The 12,500-nt window shown below is 47.9% G+C and overlaps 1 protein-coding gene across 1 annotated transcript in view; it reads right to left on the reverse strand.

Moving 5' to 3' along the window:
- Nucleotides 1-4,166: 4,166 nt before the first annotated feature.
- LOC143295081 (potassium voltage-gated channel protein Shaw-like) overlaps nt 4,167-12,500 on the reverse strand; it is a 169,630-nt gene continuing 161,296 nt past the window's right edge. Inside the window, exon 3 of the mRNA XM_076606640.1 lies at nt 4,167-5,258. Coding sequence (XP_076462755.1) covers nt 4,167-5,258 — 1,092 coding nt within the window. The remainder of the gene's footprint in view (nt 5,259-12,500) is intronic.

A 12,500-nucleotide genomic window follows, 5' to 3' on the forward strand; every position in this document is an offset into this window, starting at 1 on the left:
TGTGTGTGTGTGTGTGTGTGTGTGTGTGTGTGTGTGTGTGTGAGGGGACGGGGGTGGGGGGGGGGGGGGGTAAGGGGGGTGCAGAGGGAGGGTGGAGAGGAGCATTGGGCGTTATGCTGTGTGTGGAGCTGGGGGTGTGTGAGGGTGAGAGTGGGGTGAGGGTGTGGATGGATGTGGTGGTGGGTATGTTACTGTTTGTGTTTGTGTATATGTGTGTGTGTCGAGTGGGGTGTTGTTGTGCTAACGTGTGCTTTTGTATGTATGTATGTATGTATGTATATATGTATGTGTGTGTGTGTGTGTGTGTGTGTGTGTGTGTGTGTGTGTGTGTGTACGCGCGTGCGTGCGATCATGCGTCCTTTCTGGTCCTCGTTTTTGTTGTTGTTTTTCTGTCTTTGGTTTCGGCGTTCGTGATCCCTTTGATGATTGAATTTTTTTAATTTCTTTTTATCTCGGGATATGTCGATGCATGATCGTAATCTTTTTCCTCGGGAGAGAGGGTGCGGGGGGGGGGGGGGGGGGGGGGGGGGGGGGGGGGGGGGGGGGAGCAGACTGACAGACATGCAAACAGAGAGACAGAGACAGACAGAGACAGTGAAATGAGACACGCACACAGGGAGAGAGAGACAGACAGACAGACAGAGACAGAGACAGGTGGGCACAATAAGCCTAATGTAGGAACACCACACACCTTTGCTTTTGTTGTTATGAGTCTTTAAAATTGTAGTAGCCTGATTTGAGGTTACCTTCTGAATCCATCATCATCATCATCATTATCATCACCGTCATCATCATCATCATCATCGTCATTACGATCATCATCATCATCATCATCATCATCATCACCCTCACCCTCATCATCATCATCATCACCGTCATCATCATCAATATCATCACCGTCATCATCATCATCATCAACAAAAGCAGAGGCAGAAACATCAGCAGAAGCACATAAACGAAATTTCGCTGTTCTTTGTTACGCCTATATACGTTTTTGGTAGATTTGATTTTTTTGCTTTACAATAATCTCGCCACTAATTTTTTCATATTTTGATAGTACACATTTAGGCCTTTATTTGTCTAATTTCACTGTCTGAGATGATAAAATGATTTTAATTATTCATTCATTAATCGATCAATCAATCAATCAATTTATTCATTCATTCTTTCACTCTTTCTTTCTTTCTTTCATTGATTGATTGAATCATTCATTCTTTCTTTCTTTCTTTCTTTCATTCACGACAGCAGAAATGAGGACTCAGCACCATGCACAGAGACACGATCAAAACACAAGGTGACGGCACGACGTGGATCAACAGAAAGAACACAAATTCGAAGGAAAAAAAAAAAAATTACATCACACAGTGATGAAACATTACGTCAGCATTTTGCGTCACACCGTTCAGAAGAAAGAAAGAAAAAAAAGAAAATGAAAAAAAAACCCAACCGTATTGCACTTTCTGTGTCGTGTTTTTCAAACTCTTCTACGTAACAGATACAATTATCTTACGTCACGGATAGACAGCAGAGATGCAAGCGTCTTACGTCATAGATTTAAGCGTTGAACGTCATTGCAACCAGTGACGAGTAGGCCTAGAGTCATAGACTCGAGCGTTGAACGTCATTGAAATGAACCGAAGGCTGCACAAATCTCACACGGCAACGAAGGTCAAACAGTGACGCAGAAGAAGAAGAAGAAGAAAAAGAAGAAGAATGAAGGAAGGAAGGAAGGCTTTGAGAGTTGCGTGTCCGTGTGTGTACAGTAAAGGCTTCAGCATTTTTTCCGCACATGAGTATTGTTCAAACCCAATCAATCAAGTCATTCATTCGATCAGCTGACCCGTTCATCAATCAGCTGGGAAGAAAATAAAGATTATAACAAAATGGAACAACGAAGTGTATAGTGATGAGTGTGATCTAAAACAGGCTTGGGAAATCTTTGAAAAAGTGATTTTGCAGGAAAAAACCAGCGGGAAAATAATGACAAATCAGTTAAGTAAACGATGGGTAAATGAATGGATGAATAACTCAATACACAAGTAAATTAATAACAGATAAGCATTGCACATGTTTGTATTCAGATTTCATACCAATACTTTGATTAAAGAAAGACATGTAGAGAGTAAGCGAGAGTGAGAGAGAGGAGAGAGAGAGAGAGAGAGCAGCGTATGTTGGACTAAAAAAAAACCAAAAAACCCCAAGATATTCAACAGTGATGCCTGACACACTGCTTCAAATTCAGAAACTGAAAAGCTTTCATTTCTGTAAACAAATCTATTAGAAAAAAGTTTTTAAAAAAGGTTTCCGCTCAGTCAGACTGCTCAAAAAAAGGCTCCAACACAGCAAGTGACATTGCTCAACGGAAGGCTCAAAGACACTGCTCAAACACGACTCAGCATAGTGCGTGACACTGGTGAAGTCTCAGAAAGACACGAACAAGACACAGCAAAGTTTGTGACATGCTCAAGCGTAGAAGCCTCAGCACTGTATTTGGCACTGCGCAAACAGAAAGTCGACTTTGTCACTGAAGAAATCTCGTTCGGATGTGACACTACTGAAATGTGTTGTAGCGTTGGTTGTGACACTGCTGAAATATGGCGTAGCGTTGGTTGTGACACTGCTGAAATGTGATGCAGGGTTGGTTGTGACACTAATGATGTATGACGTAGCGTTGGTTGTGACACTGCTGAAATGTGACGTAGCGTTGGTTGTGACACTAATGATGTATGACGTAGCGTTGGTTGTGACACTGCTGAAATGTGACGTAGCGTTGGTTGTGACACTAATGATGTATGACGTAGCGTTGGTTGCAACACTGCTGAAGCAAATTTAATTACTGCATGTGACTGAACTCAAAACAATAGTCAACGCTGTATGCTAAAACTTTACGATATCCAGTGCTGTGTACGTGTGCTCTAAGCTCAAATAACACGTCAGCAATCTGTGATGAATGTGACACTGCGAAATTGTATATACCTATTACATGGAATCAACAGCGAAAGTCACGCAGGTAATAACAAAACTACTGTACATAATCGTCCCACTGAAAAAAAGTGAGAAAATGATAATGATAATAATAATAATGATAATAATACTTTAGAAATGCATGCTGTATTGCTCAAACGTGGCGTGTATCATGACCAATCAGTCACAGCCAGTTCAACAGCAAACGACGTATTCACGAAAACAAGGTATCCAGTACCTAACGTCACACTGGCACAAGTCCCAGAACATACACAGAAGCACAAGGCTTTAGCAGCAAATAATCAGTAATGTGCAGGCATCAAGAAATCATGAAAGAGTTATTAATAGAAACCACACGTAGACTTGTGAAGCAAAGGCTTGTCAACATGTTTTTTAGTTTTTGTTTTTGAAGGTTCAGCTGAAAGTAACGGATGTATCACATTCAAGGTTCTTCACCTTTTTACAGCGTTACACTGATCAAACTCCTCGGCCTCGCAAGCATCACTCACCAAATCACCTCCCCTCCACCTCAGCAGTGTTGCCAATCAGAGGCTCGTGCCCTACTAAGGCGCCGATGGTCTGGCGGGCATTGTTATACGACATGGCGCATTGTCATGGCAACCAACAGGAAATCACAGCGTCGTTCTGGAGACTGATGCACGACGGGAATTCGGCCTGTCCTACTTTTGCACCCGACAGGACAGAAGAACGATGTTTGTCCAATCAAACCGAGCGTCTCTGGACCCTGGTCACGTGCTTGTTTGCCCGTGCCCCGTCTTGCTCAGTGTCCGCACTGGCGGATGTTTCATGAGCACAAAGATCAGGTCTTGCTCTTTATCTTTGGCTGCTTGAAGTCCGACCGACTTGGCAGGGCCAGATCAGGACTCTCAGGTCTTGCTGAGCTTTTACCACGCAGCTTCCGTATTGTGGGGGCACTATTTTGCAGTTAATACCGTTGGTAAAACAAAAAACAACGACAAAAAAACCCACAATGCAGCCTCTTTATTGCAGCTCGCATCGGCCCCCGCATGTTGCTGACTCGTGACAGACAATGGAAACAGAGCTGACCGTGGAACTGAGGACTTTCGTTCAAAACTGCCCGAGCGTGAACGACAGAGTGTCAGACACTAGACGAGACACTGCATGGTTTGTATGGCAATGCCCGATATCGACCAGTCCCTTCAGCGAGACACCCCGCGGGGTCAGACGAAGGCCTCCATGCTGTACTTGACCCCGTCGTCGGAGTGCGCCTTGTGCAGGGAGCGGGAGCGGATGAGGTTGATGTCGGACTCAGACTTGGGCAGCACGATGTTGTTCATGGAGTTAGCCTGCGTGAAGCGGGACATGGGCACCACCATGTGACTCATGCCCGACACGTGCCCGTTCAGGATGGGCCCGCCGTCGTTGGAGGCCAGCGACACCTTGCGGGTGGGCCTGAGGGTCTCGGGGAGGTCGATCTCCGAGTCAGCCTCCCCGCCCTTGGACCTGGGGATGATGGAGCGCGAGCGCACGTGGCGGTAGAAGAGGGTGAAGTTGTTGGAGATGACGGGGATGGTGAGCGCCACCATCAGCACGCCGCACACGGAGCAGGCCGTGCCCACGATGTAGCCGATGGTGGAGGTGGGGTACACGTCCCCGTACCCTACCGTCGTCATGGTGATGATGGACCACCAGAAGCCCATGGGGATGGTGGAGAACATGTCTCCGGGGCTGGTAGCGTCTTTGCGCTCTGCATAGTAGATCATGGTGGAGAAGATGAGCATCCCGATGAGCAGGAAGATGAAGAGCATCAGCAGCTCCTGCAGCGAGGCCTTGAGGGCGTAGACCAGCACCTTCAACGCCTGGTAGTGCTTCACCAGGTGGAAGATGCGGAACATACGGATGATCCGGAGGATGAACATGATCTCGATGACGAACCTCTCGTTGAGGTAGCAGGCCTGCAGGTCCGAGCTCTGGAAGATGACGGTGACGTAGAGCGGCACGAGGGCCAGCAGGTCGATGACGTTCATCAGGGAGAAGACGAAGCGCAGCTTGTTGGGCGCGAACACGAAGCGCAGCACCAGCTCCAGCGTGAAGAAGATGGTGCAGATGAGGTCCAGCACGTACAGGTACTCCTGGGACGTCATCACCTGCGCCAGGCGCGGGTTCTTCTTGAGGTCCTCGGCCACGTTCTCGTCCTCGCACACCAGCGCCTTGGAGTCGTTGGAGATGGTGGGTCTGAGGCTGGGCAGCGTCTCCAGGCAGAAGCCCGCTATGGAGGTGACCACGAACAGGAAGGACGTCACCCCGTACACCTGGAACACAGTGTGGCAAGAGATGGGGTTGTTTAGAGGGAGCGACATGGTGTGACTGGTTGCAGCATAGTGTGACTGGTTGCAGCATAGTGTGACTGATTGCAGCATAGTGTGACTGACTGCAACATAGTGTGACTGAGTGTGACTGATTGCAGCATAGTGTGACTGATTGCAACATGGTGTGACTGGTTGCAGCATAGTGTGACTGACTGCAACATAGTGTGACTGGTTGCAGCATAGTGTGACTGATTGCAGCATAGTGTGACTGACTGCAACATAGTGTGACTGGTTGCAACATGGTGTGACTGGTTGCACCATGGTGTGACTGACTGCAGCATAGTGTGACTGGTTGCAGCATAGTGTGACTGGTTGCAGCATAGTGACTGATTGCAGCATAGTGTGACTGGTTGCAGCATAGTGTGACTGATTGCAGCATAGTGTGACTGGTTGCAGCATAGTGACTGATTGCAGCATAGTGTGACTGATTGCAGCATAGTGTGACTGGTTGCAGCATAGTGTGACTGATTGCAGCATAGTGACTGATTGCAGCATAGTGACTGGTTGCAGCATAGTGTGACTGATTGCAGCATAGTGTGACTGGTTGCAGCATAGTGTGACTGATTGCAGCATAGTGACTGATTGCAGCATAGTGACTGGTTGCAGCATAGTGTGACTGATTGCAGCATAGTGTGACTGATTGCAGCATAGTGACTGATTGCAGCATAGTGTGACTGATTGCAGCATAGTGTGACTGATTGCAGCATAGTGACTGATTGCAGCATAGTGACTGGTTGCAGCATAGTGACTGATTGCAGCATAGTGTGACTGATTGCAGCATAGTGACTGATTGCAACATGGTGACTGACTGCAGCATAGTGTGACTGATTGCAGCATAGTGTGACTGGTTGCAACATGGTGTGACTGAGTGTGACTGATTGCAGCATAGTGTGACTGGTTGCAGCATAGTGTGACTGGTTGCAGCATAGTGTGACTGATTGCAACATAGTCTGACTGATTGCAACATGGTGTGACTGATTGCAACATAGCGTGACTGATTGCGACATAGTCTGACAGACTGCAGAAGAGTGTGACAAAGATATATACTGTTCAGAGTGCAACAGTATGGAACAGAGGCATATTTCTTAGAATGTAATAGTCTGACAGATTGCGACATACCGTAACAGACTGCAGAATAGCGTGACAAAGATAGACTGTTTGGAGTGCAACAGTGTGGGACAGAGACATTCTGTTTAGAAGGTAACATAGTGTGACAGACTGGGACATGCTGTGACAATGATATACTGTTTAGAGTGCAACAGTGTGGGGCAGACACATCTTGCCTAGAATGTAACAGAGTGGCAGATTGGAACGTAGTGCATCAGAATGAAAAAAAAAAGTGTGACAAAGATATACTGTTTAGAGTGCAACAGTGTGGCGTAGATCACAACACAGTGATACAGACTGCATCATATTGTAACAGACTGCATCATAGTGTGACAGATTTCATGGTAGTGTGAACGGCTGCAACACAAGGTGACAAAAAATTGCAACACACTGTGACAGAAGTATACTGTTAAGACTGGTTGGATGGGTTTATGTTTTCACCACATAAGCTTGAACAGCATCTGGAATAGCTGAACAGTCCTGGAATGACTGACAGCCTTTGTTGCAGACCTCACATCGGAAAGTTGATGGAACCGGATCATCAGCAGTCTGTTCCTTCTTCTACTTCCGTGATTTTTTTTTTCTTCACAAAAATCTGCAGGGTTTCTCTTTTCTGGTTCACTTAAACCTTTTCACCGCCAGTCAATTCAGAGTACAAAATTCCGTTGTGGTATAAACACAGAAAAGACAGTGGCTAAGAATAGCTGGGGATTCCCACTGCAATGTATTGAAAATAGAGCCTATCCTACCACCGAACATTAAGAGCAGTAGGTTCATGGATAACAGACCAATGAATGGTCACCTTTCAGTGACATGGGTCCTCTACCACGCCTATGCAGAAATGCGAGCTTGGCGGTGAAGGGGTTAAACCCATCTTTGAAGTCTTGTTTCCCTGCAAGCATCGTGTTTTCCCCTCCACACAGCCACAGAGATCAGGTATCACTGGCGAGGTTCCAGGCATGGATGGCCCATTGCCGGACAGCAGGTCTCACACTGGATTTCTGCTTTCTCCAGAATCAAGATAAGCGAAACGGCCAGAGCTAGGAGAGCAAGGGCAGATAACTTTATCCAGTTGTCTGATTTCCCTGGAGTTGGCAGCCGAGTCTTGTACAGAAGACACAAAAGACAAAGTGCCCCATGTTCTGTACAGTGGGACGCACGCGCGCACGTGTCCGTTACGTCACGGACGGAGCACGTGACAAATGTTTCGTGCCGTGGGGTTCAGTTCCGTGTACAACCCTGTCCTCCCTGGAGAGAGATTCACTGATGTGTTCACACCGTCAGTCTGCTGGTCTCCCCGGATGTTTTAGACAGAGATGGGGGCTGCCTTTGCTTTTCACCTCTCTCTCTCTCTCTCTCTCTCTCTCTCTCTCTCACTCTCTCTCTCTCTCTGTGGTGATTGCACACACAAAATCTATGTCTGTTTGTCTGACTGTGTGTCTGTGTGTCTGTCTGTCTCCCTCTCTCTCTCTGTGTGGTGATTGCACACACAAAATCTATGTCTGTGTGTCTGACTGTGTGTCTCTTTGTGGTTGTGTCAGTCTGTGAGACTGTCTGTTTGTCTGTCTGTCTGTCTCTCTGTCATTCTTTCTTGGCTAGGCTGCTAGTCCCAGTTCTTCCTAGGATTTGCTTTTTCTCCTAGGGTTTGCTTTTCCCCCAGTTCGCGTGATCCCCTTTTTTCACAGCCTTGTTTCCCAGCGAGCGTGACTTCAGCCCCGGTTTCTACTCCACTCTAAAGCCACAGAGATCGGGAATCTTCGGCTTACGTCCAGACATGGATGTCCAGTAGCTTGGAAAGCTAGTTTCACGTTGGCTGTAGAGGTCTTTGGGGACCTAGCCCTTCTCCATTCCTTGGACATGGTCAAGCTATCTGAGACGTCACGGGCAGATAACTGACTTGTGGATGAAATATATTGAGTGGGAAATGGGAGCATGGGAAGAGACAGGAGACACAGAGAACAGAGAGACAGAGAGACCATGACAGACACAGACACACACACACACACTCACACACACACACACACACACACACACACACACACACACACACACACACACACACACACACACACATCCACACACACATCTACCCTGGATGTATCCTCTTTTCTTTTTTTTTATCACATAACGAAAAGCGAAACAAGAGGAATTGAGAGCAAGGGTGAACGGTAGATAACTTTGCTCTATTTGTCTGATTTCCCAAGAGTTGGTGACCGAGTCTGGTGTAGAAGACACAAAAGACAAAACGCCTGATGTCTTGCACTGTGGGATACACGTGCGTTACATTACGGACGGAGCACGTGACAAATAATTCGTGCTGTTAGGTTCAGTTCCGTGTGTGGTCCCATCCTTCCCGGAGAGAGATTTATCACTTTTACTGGTGTGTTCACTTCATCAGTCTACTTTCCTGGCGGTGGTGGTGGTGGTGGTGGTGGTGGTGTGTGTGTGTGTGTGTGTGCGTGCGTGTGTGTGTGTGTGCGTGCGTGCGTGCGTGCATGCGCATTGTGTGTGTGTGTCTGTCTGTGTGTGTGTGTCTGTGTGTACTGAGATTCGGAGCGTTGATATGCTAAGAAGGAACTTTAAACGGGAACCTTTCAAATCTCCTTCAGACATTAACAAACTTTACTTCTTCCGCCTTCCCCCCCCCCCCCCCCCCCATAGGATTCGCTTCTTCTTCTGAGTTCCCTTGGTTCCCTCTGTCACAGTTTGTCTCCAGTGAGCATGGTTGTCGGCCCTGTTTTCCTGACAGCACGGCCACAGAGATCAGGTGTCTGGCTTACATCCAGGCGTTCCTATAGCTTAGAGGGTCAGTCTCCAGGTGGCTGCAGATGAGGGTTTTCGGGGATTTGTACCCTCTGCATGCCCTCACATGACCAAGCTGTCTGAAATGTCGCTGGCTGAAAACTGACATCAGGCTTGTGAATCGGATGGGTTTTTTTGGGGGGTGGGGGGTGGGGGTGGGGGGCAGGGGAATGACACAGACTTACACAGAGAAACAGAGAGACACGCACATGGAGATGTACCCCGGATTTATCTTTTCCCCGAGATCAAGGCAGACAAAACGGCCAGAGGATGTGATTGATAGCGAATTGGGAAGGGCAGATAACTTTTGTCATTTGTCTGATTTCCCTAGGTTTGGGAGCCAAACATTGTACAGAAAACAACAAAACAGACAAAATGCTTGATGTCTTGCACAATGAGAGGCACGAGAGCACGTGCGTTTCGTCACGGAAATGACAAGTGTCAGGCAGTCTTTGTAAGCAGACCTCACATTGGAAAGTGGATGGAACCGGATCAGCAGCAGCTGGTTTCTTCTTCCGCAGCATTTATATTTTAGTTTATTTTATCTTATTCCATCACTTTTCTCCCCGAAAACCTGTAGTGTTTGCTTTCCCCCCGGATAGATCGATCCCCTCTTTCTCCAGCAAGCATGATCCGCACCCCTGTCCCCTCCTCCCCCACCCCACCCCCACCCCCAACTCTGTTGCCATAGGGATCAGGTATCTCTGGCGTACGTCCAGGCATGGATGCCCGATTGCAGAAGGCCCAGTCTCACGCTGGCTTAGATACCGTCCCTTCGGGATCTGTCCCTTCTCCATGCCCCGGACACGGCCAAGCCATCTGAGAAGTCGCTGGCTGAAAACTGGCATCAGGCTTGTGGATCAGGAATTCTGAGAGGGGTAGGGGAAAGAGGACAGACATACACGTGGAAACAGAGGGACAGAAAGACAAAGAGACACGCACACACAGATCCTCCCTGGATTTATATTTTCGCCGGGATTAAGACAAGCGAAACGGCCAGAGGATGTGATTGGGAGCAAGTGGGGAAGCGGAGATAACTTTCACCATTTGTCTGATTTCCCCACAGAGCCGGCAGCCAAGTCATGTACACAAGACAAAAAAGACAAAAGTGCCCGATGTCTTGCACAGTGGGACTCACGCGCGCACGTGCGTTACGTCAAGGGCGGAGCACGTGACAAATGTTTTGTACCGTGTGGTTCAGTTCCGTGTACACCTCTGTTCCTCCACAGAGAGAGACTTGTCATTGGTACGACTGTGTTTACTCCATCAGTCTGCTGTTTTGGTCTGTATGTAAGAGTGAGATTGGTGACTGCCTGTCTCAAACACACACACACACGCGTGCGTGCGCGCGCGCGCACACACACACGCACACACTCGCACGGACGCACGCACGCACGCATGCACAGGGGCAGTGCTAGAAGAGAGAAAGAGAGAGAAAGAGAGAGAGGGAGGAGGGGGGGTGTGTGGACAGAAACGGGTCAGACTGGAAGTGAAGGAGACATAACGACATTCAATCAAGCAAAGTGTTCCAGCTCCATTTCACACTGATCACGTGCCCGGAGCCAAGGGAGGTAATTAATGGCAGGGCTCACCAGGTTTTCAGGCCGCCAAAAGAGAAAAGATGTTGATATTCTTCACTGACATCATGAGGTGGACTTCAGCCATCTGATGTTATTTATAGTCCAGTGGATCGTCGGTGTAACAGGCTATTCGCACCCCCCCCGTTGGATTTAACCACGGGGTCATATTTGATTTGATTTGACGTGGATACTCATATAGCGCCTATCCTCAGTCGGAGACCAGGCTCCAAGCGCTTTACAGACACAGGGTCATTTACACAACAGGCTGCCTACCTGGGTAAAGCCGACTGACGGCTGCCATTGGACGCTCATCATTCGTTTCCTGTGTCATTCAATCAGATTTCAGGCACGCACACATGCACACTCAGACAGACATTAACATTTGTTTTGACGTGTATGACCGTTTTTGTTTATTTACCCTGCCATGTATGCAGCCATACTCCACTTCCGAGAGTGTGCATGATGGGTTTTTTTGTTGTTTCAAGAACCCACCAAGCACTAACATGGATGATAGGATCTTTAACGTGCGTATTCGAACTTCTACGTGCATATACACACGGAGGTTCAGGCACTAGCAGGTCTGCATATATGTTGACCTGCAAGGTCGGAAAAAATCTCCACCCTTTACCCACCAGGCGCCGTTACGGAGATTCGAATCCGGGATCCTCAGATTGAAAGTCCAACGCTTTAACCACTCGGCTATTGCGCCCGTCACATGTGGGTAATTCTGGGCTTGCTTGAGATGGACCCCCGGGTGTAACTCTGGCCCAGTTAGATTCGCTACAGGCCAGCACCAACACCTCCCATAAGTTTGCTTCATTGGAGTTATAAATGATGGACAGGAAATTGACTGGAAAGTCAGGCAATGCGTGAAGTCATTCGGATTTCACGATAAACTGAAGTCCTGTGTGCAGAACGCACTTGGCGCACTGAAAAAAAAGAACCCATGGCAACAAAAAGTGTTGTCTGACAAACTGCTGCCAATGAAACCACACTAACAGTAACACTATCTATCTATCTATCTATCTATCTATCTATCTATATGAATACATACACTCAGGGCCTGACAAGCGGGGTGGGGGTCAGTAAAGGTAACCCACCCACCCTCTCCCCGACCAGAGGTTAATGTTGACTTCTATTTAAGGGACTGCGCTCTCTCTCCCTCACAACCCCTTTTCTTACTCCCTCTCTCTCTCTCCCTCTCTCTGTCTCTCTCCCTCTCTCTCTCTCTGTGTCTCTCTCCCTCTCTCTTTCTCTGTCTCTCTGTTTCTCTCTCTGTGTGTCTTTCTGTCTCTGTCTGTCTGTCTGTCTCTCTGTGTGTCTCTCACCCCCTCTCTCTCTTTCTCTCTCTATCTCTGTGTCTCTGTCTCTGTCTGTCTGTCTTTCTCTCTCTCTCTCTCTTCGCTCCCACGTGCTTTACTTTTTCAATAGTTTTCTTATTAAACCCGTAGGAAGGGGATAATTATCAGTTAGGAGGGAGGTGGGTGGGGAGGGATATTGATCTTGACTGGCCACAACTGATCCCTGGCAGTCACTAGAGGGTCGATCAGAATGACACCGTGAAAAAACTTAGCATGGTTGCAGGGAGGGCGTGAGTGTGGGGGGTAGTTTGAGGTTGTAATACCGGGGCAACTTAGCAAGGAAAGCATATGCACACGCACGCACGTACGCGCACACACACACACACACACACACA

Source organism: Babylonia areolata, chromosome 20, assembly GCF_041734735.1.
Source record: "Babylonia areolata isolate BAREFJ2019XMU chromosome 20, ASM4173473v1, whole genome shotgun sequence".
Taxonomy (NCBI): domain Eukaryota; kingdom Metazoa; phylum Mollusca; class Gastropoda; order Neogastropoda; family Buccinidae; genus Babylonia; species Babylonia areolata.